The 20,840-nt window shown below is 39.7% G+C and overlaps 1 protein-coding gene across 3 annotated transcripts in view; it reads left to right on the forward strand.

Annotated features, from left to right (window-relative positions):
- NR5A2 (nuclear receptor subfamily 5 group A member 2) overlaps positions 1 to 20,840 on the forward strand; it is a 148,173-nt gene that overhangs the window by 14,052 nt on the left and 113,281 nt on the right. For 2 of the 3 annotated variants that reach the window (XM_004458088.3, XM_004458089.3), the window contains 3 exons: positions 1,848 to 1,966; positions 3,447 to 3,588; positions 5,769 to 6,415. In XM_004458088.3, coding sequence (XP_004458145.2) covers positions 1,848 to 1,966; positions 3,447 to 3,588; positions 5,769 to 6,415 — 908 coding nt within the window. Of the gene's footprint in view, positions 1 to 727; positions 859 to 1,847; positions 1,967 to 3,446; positions 3,589 to 5,768; positions 6,416 to 20,840 lie in introns of those variants that run through there. The other variant, XM_004458090.3, reaches the window with a different exon arrangement.

The raw sequence follows: 20,840 nt of genomic DNA on the forward strand, positions 1-20,840 counted from the left end.
TCCTAAAAAATGCCTCGAGACGATTGTTACGAGTTTTAGGAGTAATGGAACTATAAACGAATTTCTCATACTCCTAACCTCCCCGAACCCCCAGGTTCCCAAAAACTCGAACGTTGGACCCCAGGCTGGCACGCCCAGAGGACAGCTCTCCAGCATCTCTTTATTTCTATATCATGTTGCCCAGACTCCTGCTTCTGTTGGAACCTCTTCCCAAGATTCCCCCGAACTCTGGCTATCTCACTGCGGTTTCAACCCCAGCCCGGGACTGAGAAAAGACAGACAGTTCAGCTCAGTCCGTGGTCACTCTGCCCTCAGCCGAAAAGCACTGCAAGCGACCCCCTTCGGCCCTTTCCGGAGGCCCTCCGAATCCGTAGTGAAAAAATAACCTTTATTTTGAAAGAACAAACTCTTCGCAAGGAGGCCACTGTGATGCACAGTTATGATATGACGATCCATAGATCATGATGCCATGCTCGAGTACAGTGGCAGTGGGGTGGGGACTATTTCTCTCTTTTGGTAAGCAAGTTAGAGGAAACTTCTCTCCCTCCCCAGCGGTCGGTTCTGCATCCCCTCAAGAATCCCCCCTTTCCCCCCGCCCCCTGCAAATGCTACTGATTAACTTAAAACAAACTTGGCTGTGTGTTTGTGCGCCGTGGTGCAGCCGAAGGTTGAGCAAGGGGGGGAGCGCCCGGTACGCACCGGATTCCACGAAAGGGTGCCGGGGAGGGGTGCGCGCGGCGCCTGGGCTGCGCAGAACTCCCGCTGTCCTCGGACCCCGCCGTGCCCGCCCACTCGCATCCCGCACTCAGGGACTTGGCCCCCGCGTGGACGTGGAGCCTGAGGGAGGGACCGGATCAGGTATTTCCTGGGGTCTCCTGACCATTGACCTTCCTGTCCATAATTGACCCATCTTTCAGCTGCGAGAGACGCCTACGCGGGGCTGTGTCCCGAGGAAGGCGGTTACCGGATCCCGGCTGTGAGCCGTCGGTCGCCGCGGCCCGATTTCTCTTTACCAGGGCGATCTCGAGGTGTTTATGTTTTTGCAATGATGATCGGAAACATGTGAAATTCATTACAGGGCTTTAGTACTTTGCGACGAAACCAAACCCTAGTGTGTATCTTTTTCCTCTTCTGTTTTATTTTGTCCGGGCGTCCTCCCTTTTCTTTTTCCTTCTTTTCATTTTCACAGGAGATTTTCAAGCGTGAGGAGATGAAAGTGTCCAGAACAGGCGTCTTGTCAATACGGAACTGAATGTTTCGATTAATCTAACAGATCTGAACGCTGGGAGCCGCAGGCTGTTGTAGAAGTGGGGCTACTGCTGAGAAGCAAGTTTCTGGGGTGTCAGTTCCTTTGCCAAGCTTTGTTTGCAAGCAGTTGTTGCTATCCTTTTAAATGAGGTGTACTTGCAGCAAACTTAAGCTTAAGAGTGGAGGTATAATGTGTATGTATGCTTGTTTTTCTCTCTTAGGCAAAAACATTTTGGAACTTAACGTTACAGGGATTTAAAAGAAATTTTGAGTTCTTTATGAAGTTCACGTCTCTATTCTGATTTGTTGCTTTGCAGAGTTATGAAACTTGTGTTCAACAGGATCAGTTTAAAATGATAACAAAAGAATTATTTTTAAATTAATAAATATGAAGTGCATGCTCACTGAAGTCAAAAGATGTTTTACTTTCACTGTGTAAAAATAGTTCTCTTACTTATGACCTGGGTAAAATTTATTTTTGTTTTATGTTTTACCTGGTGATATCTGTCCACTAATCACCAAAAAGCTTTTCATTGCAGGATTAAAACCTATATAGTCCACTAATTGGCTATGTGTATACGTTTCTCTTCTTGTCTCAGTGTCTCAGTTTAAAATGGTGAATTACTCCTATGATGAAGATCTTGAAGAGCTCTGTCCCGTGTGTGCAGATAAAGTGTCCGGGTACCATTATGGGCTTCTCACCTGTGAAAGCTGCAAGGTCTGCTCATACACTGCTGCCTGATACACATAATGTTCAAAACCAGAATAAACTGTTGGGTTGCCTTTTTAAAGCTACAGTTAAGCTGTCTTTTTTAGACTCAATTAAAAAGTCTTAGGGGAAAAATAGTTTTGGGGAGATGATATTTTTAGTGATGTGTCTGATTTAGTTCAAAAGGCAAGGACCTTTATGCTGTTCTGAAAACTTTGCCAGTCTCGTGGCTTTAAAATACATTATTGTAGGAAAGTGATGTAGCTGTGGAAAGGCTTCCCTAACAATCCTAAATATTGATTTTGCTTGACTTATATATTTAAAACATTGTGGTTCATGAGAAAGAAATAAAGTATTTCCCAAACCCAGAAACAGTTTCACTTGATAGTATTCTGTGCTGCAGATCTAAACCTTTTTTATCCAGACATAAAAATCTAAATTCCAACTGCATTCATCCTGATTTATTCCAAAAATAATTTTTAAGATTCTTTTTGAAATTTTCGTCATAAAGTAAGAAACCAGGTCTTAGTTTGTAGTAGAGTAGCTTTCACAAATATATGATCCATTTAAATACAAGGAAATTTAAATGTTCTGTATCATTACTAATATCATTATACTTTATAGATTTATCTGAGACCTCTTATATAGTCCAAGAATATTTTTAAAAATAGAGAACTCAGCACAATTAAACTACTGCCTGGAAAATCCCTTCATTCTGTATAACAAAGTAAGATTCCTTCCCTTTATGGCTAGCAGGATAAACACAATGAACACTAACCTGATAGAGTTGTTATTATGTTTTAAAGCTACAGATTTTATTTTTGATTAATTCTTTTGGATGAAATATAAGGAAAGCATACACTCTGTGTGCTAAAATATAGCTTTCCCTGATAGATGCTTTCCGTTTCCATTAGTTTCACCTTTTTAAAAATAGAGTTCCCATATTTGAAAGTATTCCAATGGTATTATGAGCATTTTTCCTCTTTTACCCCTTAAATCCTTTTACTTTTAACCATCCAGTGTTGACATTTGTAAAAGATCTGAGGTGTTTTGCTATTCAATTTTCCACTGGCATTTCGCAGTGGTTTGTCACTGAAATTGTATAAGAGTACTTAAAAACAACGCAAATCTCCATGAGTACCTCTCTCTGGAACGTGAAGGTTACTAGGAAAACAGATTGAAAAAAAAATCACTGGTCAATATAAAGTGTATTTTCTATGACTGTTGGGATGAAATGGCATGTAGTCAAATCTCCCCCAGATTTGATGTAATCCTTCAGAGATGTAACTTGGATGCCAGAAAAATCTCTACTATGGCCTGGCACTATTTTGGAGGCTTGATCTTGATGAAATGTAAAACAAGCCACAGAACTGCACAAGAGCTCAAATACTACAGTGAAAAGATTTGCTTGTGATTTTCTTGAAATGAAACAATAGAGGAGATGGGTGCTAGATTTATAATATACCTCACTATTTTCTCTGTCTTTTAGGGATTTTTTAAGCGAACAGTCCAAAATAATAAAAGGTACACATGTATAGAAAACCAGAACTGCCAAATTGATAAAACACAGAGAAAGCGTTGCCCTTACTGTCGATTTCAAAAATGTCTAAGTGTTGGAATGAAGCTAGAAGGTAAGACTCTTCTAAAGACCTATTTAAACTCTGCAAGGACATGAGGGTTAGAATGAAATTGTGCTTATAACATGGTGACATTATTTTTCTAGTTTTTTAACACAATGGACACAAATGTTAAGATATACCATCTTTTCACATTTTGTCTGTAGAATAATCTTGAGTCCCACTTAAACTCTGGTGAAATCTACTAGGAAAAAAATGTAAGGATCGTAGATGCCCCTACCTCTCATTTTGTCTTTGTTTTTGTTTTGGGGAGCAGGTGCATTTGACAGGAAAAAGGTCAGGTCCATTGAATACAAGATTAAAGTGAGTCAGCTGGGAACAAATAAGATTAATTTGCAAAAATATGTTTAAAAAATCTTTAGGATTTCAAATAAGGATGCCCTAGAAAAAGTTTGATGTCAGTCTCTTTAAATAGGTGTAATTGTCATGATGTTATTTTTCATTTCACAACTCTTGAAAGAGTTAAAGCTTTTAATTGTGAAAAGGAATTTCTCATGTCAATTATATCGTTTTTAATAGTGTGGGAAAGCACCTTTCCCTTTTATTTTGAAGATAATAAGTGAGTCTGCAAAATAAAAAATTTGAGAAGCAGAAAACATGAAATTAGTGAACTATTAAAAAGAACAGAATCTGTATTTAGAATGCACAGACTGGCAGGCTGTAAAGTTAACATGTGACTGCTGTAAATAATTTGTAGTTTGTGGACTATTTTGGTGTGTTGTTTTTCAGCCTCTGACATACTGATTTTCCACAGATTAAATATACTGCAAATAAAGTAATAACAAGAGCACATATCAGTGATGGTGCCAGATATAAGAGTACACTTATTTGATCAGTGAGGTACAGGCTATATTTGTTTGGATTCTGTTATATGGAATTCTAGCTTGAGAGAAATACTCAAAAAATTCAAATCTGCTGAGTTGCTAATAGACTCCTTCCAATAGAAATAGCCACTTGGGTTATCATAAGGACTAAGAAGAGATCAAGAAAGGAAGTACTTCACGTTTATTAATTTCTTTATTACCAATAACGTTATAATTTTTGAAACAGTGAAATATTGTAAAAGATGTTAACTATACCGTAAGGCTACGAAGAGGAAGTGTGGATAAAAATAAAGTGATATGATTTCATGTCATTTTTTTTTTTTTTGACAGAAAGAAAAAGAGTGCATTTCTTTACATAAAAAAGTATGCATTCATAATTGCATGTGACTTGTGGTACATACTCATACATTCTTAGACCTGATAGAAAACAATTGAATGAATATTCAGTAAGTTATCCAGATGAAAAACTCTTTATGATCTTGTGCAATACTCTGGATACTTAGCATTCACAATAAATTTTTAATGTTATACTAATCCTAGGATGAAAAGCTCAAAAACTTAACCTCCAGCAATTTCAACATGACCAAGCTCAGAGGTCACTGGTTTCCTTTAACTGCCATTGGCCAGCATGGGCTTGGAGACAACGACTCACTTAGTCATGGCCGGCGACTCCGCACACCACCATGGCAGAAGATTCATTTGTCAGCTTCTGAAATGAAATTGCTTAAAATATGTTCAGTTCTGCTTAAATTAAAAACTAAAGTTGGTGATTAGCTGATGAGCACTCAAGTCCAGGTGAAAATGATTCTCCAAGTAGAGCATGTGCCCCATCTTTTGCAACAAAGTAGCCAAAATGGCTTCAAGGGAGAAAGAAATCCTAAGAGTAAATATTCACAATTTAATCCAGAAATGTGTTATTCAATTTTTTTCCTCTCAGCTATTTGGGTTTCCATTAGAGAATTACAGGATAACTGGCATAGATAGTAGAAACTGATATTTTTTTATTAGTTAAAAAACTGCTGATTCTCTTTACCTTAGCAATATGAAATATCTATCATATGCTGCAAAAAAATATGAAATCTCTTTAGCCCAGCAAAGGGTTAATATGTCCCTACATATTCAAAATATTTTTTTGATGACCAAACAGTCTTGCAGGAAAGAATTCATAAATAGAGAGGACATGGCTTTTTTTTTTTTTTTCCTGGATTCTTTCTGGCCTATTGTCATAAAATAACCACACACATACCGCTTCTGGTCAGTTTTCAACAGTTTTAAATAGTGTTTTGATCTGGGAGAATGCTAATAATTTGCATCTTATTTATACACCCATATTTCCTTTTTTTTCAACAGCTGTAAGGGCCGACCGAATGCGCGGCGGAAGGAATAAGTTCGGGCCAATGTACAAGAGAGACAGGGCACTGAAGCAACAGAAAAAAGCCCTCATCCGAGCCAATGGACTTAAGCTAGAAGCCATGTCTCAGGTGATCCAAGCAATGCCCTCTGACCTGACCATCTCCTCTGCAATTCAGAACATCCACTCTGCCTCCAAAGGCCTACCTCTGAACCATGCTGCCTTGCCACCTACAGACTATGACAGAAGTCCCTTCGTCACATCCCCCATTAGCATGACAATGCCACCTCATGGCAGCCTGCAAGGTTACCAAACATATGGTCACTTTCCTAGCCGAGCCATCAAGTCTGAGTACCCAGACCCCTACACCAGCTCGCCCGAGTCGATCATGGGCTATTCCTATATGGATAGTTACCAGACAAGCTCCCCGGCCAGCATCCCACATCTGATACTGGAACTTTTGAAGTGTGAGCCAGATGAGCCTCAAGTGCAGGGCAAAATCATGGCTTACTTGCAGCAAGAACAAGCTAACAGAAGCAAGCATGAAAAGCTGAGCACGTTTGGCCTTATGTGCAAAATGGCGGATCAGACTCTCTTCTCCATTGTTGAATGGGCCAGGAGTAGTATCTTCTTCAGAGAACTCAAGGTATGTCATTAACTACAACTTATAATATCCCTTTCAACAAAGACCTGTGTTCCTAGTTAATATATTCTTGCTACATAAAATATATTTTCTTTATTTTTCTTCTTTGTGTGGTTTATATAGCATTTTAAGACCTTGGGACTTCAGGACCATTGCACCTTAACTTTAAGTGGCTTTTATTGTATGTAGCTCTTAATTTGGCAGGGCGGGGGGGGGGGTGACATTTATCCTAAAATATAGGAAACCTGGAGGTTCTTCTGAATAATAAAATTAGTCTTTTTTCTCTTTAACTCAGATGGCTTATGGCTAGAAAATATAAGTCAATGTGAAACAACATCTCGTAAACTAAAAAAAAAAAAAGATCAAGGAAAGAACTACATTATGATGTGACTTTGAAAGTTTCTTCCAAAGGAAAAAAAAATTCCACTATTGAGTTATGTTTAGATCCTAAACAAATGTAATTGATACCACTGGTTAGTAATATCAAGTAGGTATTTACTACCTGCTTACCTTGACATTAGGTTGATAAAGGCTTTGTTTCAGGGCAAATTCCCATAGGATGTAACCTGTCATTGGACAGGGACTGGGTAAATGGTGAATGATAGTCTACTTGGATGAGGCTTTTTTCCCAATATATATGCCTGTCATTGATTCTAATGGCTTGGTTTATTGCAAACATGGCACTGGTTTGTAAAAGGATCTCTTTATCTACATAAATATTTTATTTCCTGGAATTTAAGGCTGGATTAATAGTTAGACATTTGGAATCTAAAAGGGGCTACCAAACTGCATTTGGTGGCCAATGGTTTTAAAAACAGAAGCAATTCCTGGGTTTGATTTCTAAGTCTATCTGTTGCAAAAGCAGTTTCTTCATTTTGCTGTCGTTGGGGGAGATGTGGCTGCTAAACACCTGTTGTCTTCTGATCACCTAAGATAATTAGAAGAGATTTTAAAATTGCCAAGAGAAGGAAAAATACAATGTCAATTTTTAATTTAAAGGGTTACTGCTAATAATGGTGTAAATGGTCTAAGGAATGGACAAGTGTGTTTTGCAGCAGTCTTCATTAAGCACTGTGATTTGTTCATGGAAATAACAAAAAAATTGATCTGTAGTGATCCAAATAAATTGATAGAATACCAGCCTGCTGGTAAGCACTTCATGGTCTTCATGGGCAGGTTGTCATTATCCCTGTTCCTTAGTTTTCTCACCTGTAAAATCATACACGTGTCCGGGGGAAGGAAGGAGGAATAACAATATTTATATTGAGGAAGTTTGGCAAGAAATAAACGAGTATATGAGTACCTTGAGTATGGCATATACTAGATGCTCAATAATTCAGTGCTGTTTTAAAATTGTGGTCATTATTGCATTGTGAAAAGTGTGTGGTTGTATTCTTTTGTTAGTTCGACATTAGGAAACTATTACCACAGGCGTATAATTGTATAACAATTAACAGTCATTATCCAGTCAGTAATGGTTGAAGGGCTAAAATTTGCCAGGCAGTAAGCTGGATATAACATGAATACAAAGTTGAGTGAAACACAGTATTTCCTCTCTTTATGATAAGACAATTTCATAAACAATTATTTTAAAAAATAGAGATAGCTGAAGAGATTAAGGATATATTTCACAAATCTACAAGGAAAGAAACTAATACACCTTACATGTAAAAAATGAAATGTGAAAAACGAACATATATAGTGATGGTAGGACTTCAAGAGTGTTGGAAAGATACACTTTTTCCTCAAATATGCTTTCCCTTCTTTCCCTTGTACCTAAATTCTATAGTGAGGTTCTTTTATGGCATTATTGATTATTTATACTCTTGTTTAATGCATTTGTACGGTCTTTCATGAGAATAATCTTTGAAACAGGAAAGAGAAAGAAAGTACAAACACTAGGGACACCTATAAGGGGTGGAATTTCCTCCCAGGAGAGAAAGACAAACTTGACCCATTAGCAGTTTGCTTTGGGCTTACATTGAACTATTCAATTTAAGTGTTTTTCAGAAACCAAAAAAGGTAGAATCCAGAATAATTTTGGGAGAGTTTAAATATAGAGTTGAGCAGTGACTTTCTTTTTTTTTTTTAAAGAAACTTTAGATTACATAAATAATACATCAAAAATATAGGGGATTTCCATATACTCCACCCCTCCCCCCTCCCACACTTTCCCTCTTTAACGTATTTCACTGGTGTGGTACATTTGTTAAAATTGATGAACACATATTGAAGCATCGCTACTAACCATGGTCTATAGTTTACATTATGGTTTACATTTCACATGGCACAACTTTATAGGTTTTGACAAAATGTACAATGACCTGTATCTGTCATTGCAATATCATGCAGGACAATTCCAGTGTCCCGAAGTGTCCCATGTTATACCTATTGTTCCTTCTCCCTTCCCTCAGAACCTCTGATAACCACTGTCTTTATATCAGTGTTGCATGATCTTCTATTACTACAATACTGATAATTTTTTTGGTCCATTGTTTCATTCCACCCTTCTGTTTGTTCATTCCTCAATCTTGAGGATTTTAGGGTAGTGATGCCCATTCTGTTTCTGATTGAGTGGTATGTGCAGTGACTTTTCCCATTTGGAAGAATGCTTTTTTCCCCCTCATTTATAAATTGACTCTGTTAGAAACAGAACATTTGAAGCCAGTAATGAGACATGTACATGTCAGTGCATTTCTCCAGGGCACTGGCTTCCAGGTTTTTTAACTATGACCTGCAGTAAGAAATGAATTTTATGCTGGGACTTGGTATTACAAACACATCATACATAGAGACACACACAACTGAACCAAAGTGTCAGTAGACAGTATGTGGCCTTCTGTAGGCCACGTACTCTGGTGGTTTTTATTCGCTTCTCCCTTATTCTAATTTTTTTTCATGTTTTAACAAATTCTGTTCATGACCCACTAAATTGATTTTGTGACCCTCTAATGAGGCATGACCTGCAATTCAAGATACCCTGCTCTAGGGAAGATTTTGTGGGCCAACCACTTGGCTTGCCTACCTGCCACAGCTAAGGAATTCCTAAAAAGGGCCTCTTCCTCCCAGCATGACATCCAAAACACCTCTGAAACACGCAGCCTTGAGCCTCATGCTGTCTTCCTGCAAATTTGATTTTCAAATATCATTTGGTAAGGTGAATGTTCTCATTTTAAACATCTGTCTGTTTTCTTGTTAACTTCCCAGCAAAGTATTCAACATATGATCTACTTACAGGGCAGATTGCTTATACCTCTACAACTTGAAGATGCAAAGATACATATTTGCTCCTGGAGAGTAATAAGAGAATACAGCAATTTTGCAAATGGGTCCTTGCTCTCTCTACCAGGGCAAGTTATCCTCTTGGTATACAAGAGAGAATATAGATTTCATTTGTTTACCGTTTAAGGGAAAAGAAGGACTAGAGGACATTTTGGTGAGATGTTTTGTTTTTCTACACACCTGCAAGGTGCAAAAAAGGATATTCTGGTTTCCATTCAGAATAATGGCATGAGAAAGAGGAGATTTTAAGCCCCAAACTCTCAGCTTCTAAAATAGTTCACTCATAGAAATCATGGAATTCAGAGCTGGAAAGGGGAAGGGGAAAAGGGGCTATAGGACATGTAAGTGAGCTGTTTCATTTTTCTACACACAGTTCTGGGGTCTATCTAAAATAATGGTATGCGAAAGATGAAATTAGTTCTCTGAAACTAATAGCTTTCAAAACAGTACGTGTGCATCAAAAGATATTCCACTCTTAGAAACCACAGATTTTTCAGAGTTGGAAGGGACATGGAAATCAATTTGGCCCCATCTCCTTATTTTACAAAATGTGAAGGAACTGAGGCAGTGAATGTCACTTTGCAAGTCTATACAATTCCTGAATGGAAGAACTGCAACTTGAAAACTCAGGTTCAAAAAAGCAGTCCTTTTGTGCAGCCCCCCACCCTGCCAATACACACACATCAATAGGTAGTGTAATCTTTGACTCCAAAAAATCAGGCAAGTGAAACTACAGTAAATCATCAGGTTATCAGAAATTTATCACCACCATCCAATTTCTCATCACTAAAATCAGTGAGACAGATTTTCCTTGGGCCCAGACAAACCCCTTGGAGTGGATGAGTCCCTTTAGAAAGCTGCAGTAATTCTTTCAGCTCACTGGGGTACCATTCGGTGTAGTGGGGTCTACCAGCTGGCACTTCTGGCCCTTCAAAGAGTTTCCGAAGCTCTCTCCAGTGCCTTACTCTGTCTGCACAGTTCACTCAGGGATAATCTGGTACAGAAACAGCACATGGGCTGTGCTTAGCAGCTAAAATGGCTAGATACAGTTATATCCTGTGTTGTACTTGATACTGGCCTTATTCAGTGTGGGTTTTTTTTTTTTTTTAAAGGTGTCAGGGGCTGGGGATTAAACCTGGGAGCCTTGTATGTGGGAAGCTGGCACTCAACCACTGAGCCACATCAACTTCCCTGAGTTGGTTTTATTGCTTGTTTTGCTTGTTGCTTGTTTTTTGTTTTTTTCAGGAGGCCCAGGAACCAAACCCAGGACCTCTCATGTGGGAGGTGGGTGCTCAACTGCTTGAGCCACATCTGCTTCAGTATGGGTTATTTTTAATGTATGTTTGTGATGATAGACAGAGAATGAATGCACCAGAATCATAACCAGATGATAGATGAGCTACTTATTATAAAATTATTAGAAATGTTTTCTGAGATAATGCCTTATATTCAATGTACCTTCTAGTTTTTAAACCTGAATCTTTTTTTAAAAAAAAGATGTTTTATTTATTTCTCTCCCCTTCCCCCTTGTTGTCTGCTCTCTTGTGTGCATTTGCTGTGTGTTCTTCTGTGTCCGCTTGCATTATCAGGTGGCACTGGGAATCCGCGTCTCTTTTGTTGCGTCATCTTGCTGCGCCAGCTCTCTGTGTGTGCAGCGTCACTCCTGGGTGGGCTGCGTTTTTTACACACAGGGTGGCTCTCCTTGCAGGGCACACATCTTGCACGTGAGGCACCCTACACGGGGGCGCCCCTGCATGGGACAGTACTCCTTGCGCACGACAGCACTCCTTGCGCATGTGGTATGCATGGGCCAGCTCACCACATGGGTCAGGAGGCCCTGGGGGATCGAACCCTGGACCGTCCATATGGTAGGCGGATGCTCTGTCAGTTGAGCCATGACTGCTTCCCTGAATCTGTCTTAAAAGGCCTATACTCTGGACTTTTTCCTTGTGTTTTTGGAGATTATGTGTGAAATCAGGACCTCCTGTAAGCTGAGAGTTGTGCTTATGAGTCAAGAAAATAGTATTTTTTTATTTCAGTTATTTCTCTCTCACCTGTGTCTTGAATATTTCACATGAGAATGGTGAGAAAATTATTCCCACTTTGTTGAACTATTTGATCTTCTAATGAGACCAGATATCATAAGAGGATTCTGGGAATGGCTCTATAAGAACTTCCCCTTGGTGAATGATTCTGATGCATGTAGGAATAAAAAGAAATCTCAATTAATTCTGACTGAAACACATAATGAGCGTTTCTATGGAAAACAGGTCTCAGAGATTCAGGGAGTTTGTGCCAAAGGAATTCAACCCTGCTAAAGCCAGTTTTGAGCTACAGTTTTCTCTAATGCCATGTTTGTGTTTGTGTGTGTAAGACTTCCTTTTTCTCTGGTCCCTTACAGAAATTTTCTGAGAAGAGTTTTATTTAATTTTAAAATTCTAGATCCCTTTTCCAAAATCCTGTTTCACATTTTCCCAATCAATACAGGTCTACTATCTTAGACTTTATTGGATCTCCCAATTTTAAGCCATATTCTAAAATAAACTAGTCCTTTTCTGAGACAGAGAAAAAAAGAGGGAAATAAGGTGGGAGGAAGAGGGAAACAGACAGACATACAGGGAAACGACACATCGTCCTACATGGATCCGTCATACTGCTCTTTTGCCCGGGCCTTAGAATTGGGACCAGGAATCCTAAGTTCAGGCCTGACTTCCCTGCCTGTTTCTGTGGCAGATACAGTCAGCCACTTTTCATACCTTCATTTTCACTTCTTTGGATGTAAAGTGGCCACTCCTGGAAGGAGATGAAAAGAAGGAAACAAACTTTGAAGCGATTTCCACCGAGAGGGAAGACATGTTTCTGTCAGAAGGCAAGTTAAACCACCTATTTCCAGTTTTCCTATTCATCAAAAAGTTATCAGAATAAACTAAACTTAGCCTAGATGAATTTACAAGGAAATGAGAAAACTGGTTTTCCTTCCACTGAAGGTGGGCATGCATTTTCTTCTGTCTTTGAGAATTTGGAGGAAACATTGGAATTAGCAGGTTTGACTTGGCTGTCTTTCAGGTTTCTTCCAGCTGTTAAACATCTGCTTCTGTGATTTCTTCCGGACAGACTTGAAACAGAAGCCTCTGATCTGGCTGATGGTGTTGAGAATTTACACTATTCTAGCATTACTTGCTTATGCAAGTGTTACTTAGTGCATTCCCATTACTGATTAAGGAATCCATTATTCTGGCTTCATCTTGCTCACTAGTCACTGGGTGATCAGCTCCTCTCAGCTGGTACCTGTTTATGCAGTTCTACCTGCCACTTGTGCTGGTGGGGGGAGGGTGTATGTACTCCCCTTTGTGTTCTTCATAGGGGTGTCTTGAAAGGACACTAGACACCTGGAACTGCTATGCACTACTACGTCTTTTTTTCAGGTATAATTTACATGCTATAAATTTCACTCTTTTTAGTGTATAGTAAAATACAAAAAGCTCTATCACACCCCAATATTCTCCTGTGCCCCTTTGTAGTCAACTCCTCTGCCCCTGACAATCCTGGTCTGTTTTGTCCTTAAGTTTTTAGTTATTATTTAGCATTTATTTATTTTAATAGTGTTTTTTTTTTTTAAGTTCCTTTTGCAAAGTATTACATTTGCTCCGTTCAATGAGTATCATTTGCAAACTGCAGACTCCTGTTAGACTCCTTAACTTCCTGAAGCTTGCTCTCTGCCTAGCCAAGCACCAGCAGTTTCCACGTGAACGTATCCTCCCTGGGAAGCTAAGCTGTTTGGTGGGAGTGGTAGTAATGATGGTCATAGCTTCACGCTGGATGTGCTCATTCACATCCCTGATAGCTTCCTGTCTCCAGTAATCTATCTGCCATCTACTAGAATCATGGGGAGACCAAATCATGGCCAGGCACACCCAAGAAATCCATTTCCCACTGGCCTGGCCATTGCTAGGTGCCTGAATACAAATGATCAGACTGGGAAGAAAAGTGGCCTTTTCCGTGGTCTGCTCAAGGTCTAAAGGAGAAGGGGAGGAGAAGTGACTTTCGTTGTGCTCTCAGCCATTTTCCAGTTTGTTCCTGAGGACAACCTTGTGAGGTGAGCACAGTACTGCAGTCTACTTCCCACTATCATTCTCACATACCATGATTTCAATGACTGTGTTGGCATATAGAGACACGGGAGCAAAGTGATTAGTAGAAGTTTGCTACCTAGTTTTGTAATCTAACCAATCCTTTTAGTCAACTAATTGGTTAGTCATCAGTAAAATTAAACAAAGCACTTGCAACAGTTTGTGTGTATATGTTGGGGGTGGGGTGGCACCAGAGAGAGCAAAAGAGAGAGAGCGTGAGTGAGCGAGCAGGGGGGCACCTCAGGAGGTAACCTACCCTCAAGACTTGGAGTAACATCAGTAGGTGAGAGTTGAGGAAAGACTCAAGGTTGGTAGAAAATACTTCGATTGGTCCACATGTTCCTGACTACGGAGTTTGGACAGTAGTTGATAATAATAATAATTACCATTTATCGAGCTTATACTTTGAGCCTGGCAGTTTTTAAGTGCTTTCCATTTGTCATCTCATTTAATACTAACCAAGACCCTGTGCATTAGGTATTATTATTCCTGTTGTGCAGAGGAGGATACTGTCTTGCCCTAAGTCACATAACTAATATGTGGCAATGCTGTTGTTAGAAGAAATGTATACAGAAGCCCTTTGTAAAACCATTATACCATGTCCATACCTGAACCGTTTTCCACTAGGTTTTTTTTTTTAAGATTTATTTTATTTATTTCTCCCCACCCCCTCATTGTTTGCACTTGCTGTGTCTCTTTGCTGTGTGCTAGTCTTCTTTTTAGGAGGCACTGAGAATGAACCTGGGACCTCCAGTGTGGGAGGGAGGCACCTAATTGCTTGAGCCACCTCCGTCCCCTGCTTTGTTGTGTCTGTTATTACATGTTTTTCCCTTGTGTCTCTTGTTGCAACATCTTGTTGCATCAGCTTGCTGTGCCTGCCAGTCGCTTCACTGACTTGCCCATCTTCTTTAGGAGGCACCGGGCCGATCCCAGGACCTCCCATGTGGTAGGTGAGAGCTCAAGTCGCTGGAGCCGCGTCAGCTTCCCTCCAGTACATCTTAAAAAGACCGCTCTTAACCTTTTCATTACTTAGAACAGTTTATCATACCTTGGCCCAAGGAGATGTAAATTCATTCTTTTTTGAATTAGAAGAGGACACTGTGGGAAACTTGAGTACAGAGCAATCTAGAAAAAGTCTGAATCAGAACAGGTTGGGAGGCCTACTCCAGAGCCGCTCAGCTTTAACTTGCAGCTTTCAGCTGTTTTAGAGTGAGGCAATTAGGTGTGTTGCTGTCCTCCTCACCTTGTGAATACCCAGGTAGGCTTTTCCCACACCCCCTCCTGTCCCCCAAATGCCCAGCACTGACTCTTACTACATAATCAGAGGGAGCAGTTTTGCCAGGTTGTCTGTACAGAAGCAGTTACACACCTGTTTCCTGAGAATAATGAGGATGCCTGCTTACTCCAGCACTTGCACTTGCCCAGTAGGGCACACAGCTTGCTCACAGATTTTATGAAAGGCTTGCCAGTGTTAGTTCTTCAGCACTGTTTGATTGGGAAGGTGGGTCTCCCTGAGTCAGAGTCCCCTGGAATTTTGTCTGCACATTTTACTGTCATCCAAAGCCCATTTTAAAAAAGAGGGGGGGACGGACCAAAACCAGAAAACCTGACTCATGTGTGACATCCCTTACCACACTTTGCAAGGACTTTGCCCTATGAACCTATGAGGTAAAATAGGCCTTTTGCTTTTCAAGGATAAGTAAAGAATGACTTTGCTCTGACTTATTCTTCTACAGCTTGGCAAGGAGATCATACAAATCTTTGAGGGCTCAAAATCCATTTGCAGAATGGCTGCATGGAAATTGGGCATTTAAGCTATTCTTCACATTAAAGACATTAATCTCTAACCCAAGAAAACCACCCACACTCAAGAACAATGGCCTACACTGCATCACCAATTCCAGCAATTGGACCTTTCTTAAGTGCCTGATGCTTAAAACCTAACTTTCCCCTACACTTCTTTACTTTCCGCACAAAGTACAGGTGGCTAGTGGCATGGGGCCCAGCTCCTTTGGGGACAGTCTAACTTTCTGCATCTCTCCTTTGTTTTCTGTACTCCTCCTCCCCCTCTCCTTTCTATCCCTCCAGACTCCTTTTCCTCTTTTCTTACAAAAGTTGCTTTTCTTCCGCAGCTTTTTATGCCCCAAGCTTCCCTGGGATGCCTGCAGGCATGACTTTGTACAACATTGTAGTTCCACGGACCAAATGGTTCCTGACCTCTGTCCTCAATTGTATCTGCATTTAACTTTCAGGTGAACCGTGGTCGAGCAAGGAGGGTGACCTGTACTCTGTAGGTCTGAGGATGGTGAAGAAGGCATGAGAATTACTTAGTAGACAGGACCTAGAAATGGGCTATATTTAATGACACAACTCCACCTAGTTCTTCCACTGTGCAAGGGCAAAGGCAACGTAGAATACTGAGACCTGCAGCCTTAGCAAGGTATATGTGGATCCCATGCAATTTCCATGCCAAATTTAAAATTTCCCTTTGATTGTCAAACAGTTGAGAGTTCCGATACACCACAGGGCACGTCTGCTTCAGTAGTGTAGCCGCATCTCCACACCGTCCCACAAGTGGTCACCAGTGTGTTCCTCACTTTTAACTTCCGCCTTGGAAATTATGCCCTGTTTTTGACTTATCAGTACTGATTTTATGAGTTCTTCACAAACAGTATACTCTGAAGGAGTAGCCAAAAACTTTGAGGAGAAAAATTAGAAGTCTGCAGTGCACAGGGCTATTGGGCTTTGCTGCAGTTCATTTCTCCCAAGAAACTAAAAGAAAATCACATTGACCTGGCTTCTAATTCTATGATGCTTTTTCTTCACATGACAGATGGAGTAATTGGCCAATAGGTCTAAAGTCTGTCCATTATTGTGCAATAGGAGCCTTGTGAAGGCAGAATGTAACCTCTCTTCACTGCCTTTAAAACACCGGCCTCTTTCTTTCATTTGGGGAGCATGGCTGTAACCGGGCTTTCACACAGGGCTCAGTGATTGTTGGTTTTCATGATCTGCAGCAAGACCACCTTCTGTGAATTGACTATCATATTTCTAAATACCCTGTTGACGGAATGTTTTACCTGCGAGAGCAGTATAATTATTTCGTTTAAATTAAAAACATATTTTATGGGAATGAAACACAGTAGATGCTGGATACATGTTGAATTAACATGTTAAAGACTTAAGGGAGGAGGGGAACAAACCTCAGTGGTGAAGGCAATACATACACGTTTTTTTTTTTTTTCATTAAAAAATTTTTATACATGAATGTAAGTAAACAATAAGTGTATAGTAGAAGTTGTGAACTTGCGTTATGCATATCATCATACAGGACTCCCATACATAACGACTCCCATACATAACCCCATCACCAACACCTTGCATTGTTGTGAAACATTTGTTACAATGAAAGAGCATCATCAAGATATTACTACTAACTATAGCCCATATCTTTTTTTTTTTAATAGTGAGGCCAGTAATTTATTCAGATAGGGAAGGAAGAGAAATGGGAGAAAATAACAGGCCATGTGTTCCAGGTGAAGAGGAAGGGGCTGAAAAGTGATAAAGCCGGCTGACTTGCAGACTACAATTCCCCATTCTAGATTATAAATGCCCAGGTATAGCCCATATCTTATATTTGATGTATTTTCCCCCTAACCACCTAATTATTAACACTGTGTATTAGTATTATATACTTTTATGGTTCATGAGAGAATGTTCGCCTATTTGCTCTGTTAACCACAGTCCTTTTATCACTGAATTCTCTGTTATACAGCCCCTGCTTTATACAGTCCATTCAAAGTGAACATTCAGTGGTTTTCATTTTCATCACTGAGTTCTGCTGTCATCACCTCAGCCAGTATTAGAATGTTTTCGTTACTCTAAAAGGAAAAATTCCATGCCTTCTTATATCCCACTATTTTTATCCCTTCGAATGATATCTCTTCTTTGCCATTGCTGCAAAACTCTAACAATATTACTGTTAACTATCTCTATAAGTTACATTATTTGTAATTTTCCCATGTATCACCATATTCTTAACATTTTGTAAAAGAACATTCTTACATACTATTTTTTTTTTTTTTTTTTTTTTTAAAGATTTATTTATTTATTTAATTTCCCCCCCTCCCCTGGTTGTTTGTTCTTGGTGTCTATTTGCTGCTTCTTGTTTCTTTGTCTACTTCTGTTGTCGTCAGCGGCACGGGAAGTGTGGGCGGCGCCATTCCTGGGCAGGCTGCTCTTTCTTTTCACGCTGGGCGGCTCTCCTCACGGGCGCACTCCTTGCGCGTGGGGCTCCCCCACACGGGGGACACCCTTGCGTGGCACGGCACTCCTTGCGCGCATCAGCGCTGCACATGGCCAGCTCCACACGGGTCAAGGAGGCCCGGGGTTTGAACCGCGGACCTCCCATATGGTAGACGGACGCCCTAACCACTGGGCCAAAGTCCGTTTCCCTCTTACATACTATTAACCACTATCTTAACCACTGAAATCACTATGTTCCAGTCCCTAGATTTTCCTCTAGCTTCCTCTCAATTGACATTTATGTCCACAGACTACCCCTTTCAGCCACAATCACATTTATAAATCAACAGTGTTAGTTATTCTCACTATAATGTGTTACAATTAACTCTTCTTTTCCATACTTTTGCAATAAACCTTATTAAAAATTCTACTTTCATTAAGCATCAGTTCCCATTCTCAACCCGCATTCTGTCTAGTTGTAACTTATACTCTAGAGCAGGGGTTCTTAACCTTTTTTGTTCCATTGACCCCTTTGCCAGTCAGGTGAAAATCATGGATGCTTTACTAAATCCACACTATATTGTGTATTATTTAATGAATATATCACACCTGCACCAACACATCCCCACGAGAATAATGTTTTTTTTTAATTTCAGTTCAAACTCATGGACCTCTTGTTAAGAACCCCTGCACTAGAATTTACCTCCATGAGTTTACTCATCATATTTAGTTCATATTAGTGAGACCAGACAGTATTTGTCCTTTGGTTTCTGGCTTATTTCACTCAACATAATATCTCAAGGTTCATCCATTTTTGTTACATGCATCCTGACTTCATTTCTTCTTACCCCTGAATAGTATTCCATTGCATACATATACGCTTTGTTTATCCACTCATTCGTTGATGGACACTTGAGCAGTTTCCATATTTTTTTACTTGAACTTTAAGCAGCATTAAATAAGTATTCTCAGCAATGGAGAATTCTCAAAATGGCATCTTAAATAACTTCTTATATTTTTCAGATTTTATACTGCACACATATTATTTGCTTGAAAATAATTACATGAACACAGGTTTTGGGACCCAAATAATTCTCTCTGGTGGAGCTTGTGTAAATAGATCACAAAGTTTTGAGTGCATATTCTGTTTTTGGACATACGCTCTGAAATGTTTGGTCATTCTAAGGCCTGCTTTATTGGTCCACTATATTCTGTCTACTCTGAAATAGCTACAAATGCTTCTTTCACCATACACATCATCACTGTTGCACTTTCTTGAGCTAAAGTTGTGATGGATAAGGGACTTTACTTATTGCTAAACGTAATTAAAAAAAAAATTTTTAAATCCAAAAACAACTTAACTAAATACTATATTTTGTCTTGTAAAATAATGATACAGATTAGAGTTTGTGCAGAAGTGTTAGCAACAGAATTCTTCAAAAGTTTCCCTTTGGGTGATGAAAAGCTGTTATATTATTTTGACTAGCTAATCAAATATAATTGGATAGCTTCAAGTGCCTTAGATTTTCCTTGTACAGTTATCAAAGTGGGAAATGTAACGCATGGAGCTGATGAAATGCTCTCATAGTATTCTTTCAATTATAGATCTTACAGAGGGAATGAAAGAACAGCTCTGCTGCTAAAAACTCAGAGGCTTGAAATGCACCTTAATGTTAACTGCTATATTAACTAGTTAACACATTATTATATATTTTAATTGATTCTTCTTCCAGTTTTAGAGAAAAAAATTGGATCTGTTTGATACATATATGATGTGGAGAAGATGCTTGGGCACAATAATTCTGCTGTTTATACTAGATTTAGTAATCGCATTAGATATTTGCAGTAAAAACATTAGCCACGGTTCACTTTTGTGGGGAATAACTTGCTCTAAAATCATTAATATGTTGCACTCATATTGGGAATCGTGGTTATGAATGTTTTTGAAGGAGTTTTATTTGACCATTGAGAATTACTTTTATGGTTTTGTCAATGAAATGCTGCAATCACCCAAACATAACTTCAACCCAGTCATATATTTGGAAGTGCTCACCTGAGGTTTTATTTAGCCTTTGCAGTGGATCAAAACACATTAAGCCTGCATTTTGCCAGAAGGTAGCATTTTTCTTTAGTGTTCACTCACTCTCAGTGTTGACCCTAAAACATTTCTGGCAAAAATTAGTCCTGACCTAGGATTAGGCAAGATTTGTTTTTTATTCATTTATTCACTCTCTTCTTAACTGCTGGAGATGAAGACAAAAGCAGCGGTCACTTGGCGGTGCATGTTAAGGCCTCCTGGAAGCTTTCTCAATTATTGTAGAACAGCTCCTCCCTGACCTTGATGCAGCACTAAACACAAGGTCAAGCCCTGACTCGGGAATCTTGAAGAAGTACTTGGTTATAACAGGCACTCAAATAGTTCTGACTATGCATGCACCAATTTTTAAGATTATACTTGAATTGAAAACTACAATTTAACTCTCAGTGAGAACTTGCCAACTCTTGAGAAACAGTGCACTAGTCCCGTTTGACCAAAAGGGAGAAAGAGATTTCCCCAGAACTGGGTGAGAGTTCTTTGCGGGCGCCTTGCCCAGCTTCGAGGAGGGAGGGTGTGGATGGGCTGGGAGGAAACAGTGCCTTTGGGGAGTCTAGAAGAATGAGTAGGAGTTGTAAAGGAGGTGCACAGGTGGGGGCCGGGGAGGAGCAGAAAACGGTCTGTGCAAAAACATGGAGACGGTTAGCATTGTATTTTAGGGAACTGTGAGTAATCC

This window comes from Dasypus novemcinctus, chromosome 13 (genome assembly GCF_030445035.2).
Source record: "Dasypus novemcinctus isolate mDasNov1 chromosome 13, mDasNov1.1.hap2, whole genome shotgun sequence".
NCBI lineage: Eukaryota > Metazoa > Chordata > Mammalia > Cingulata > Dasypodidae > Dasypus > Dasypus novemcinctus.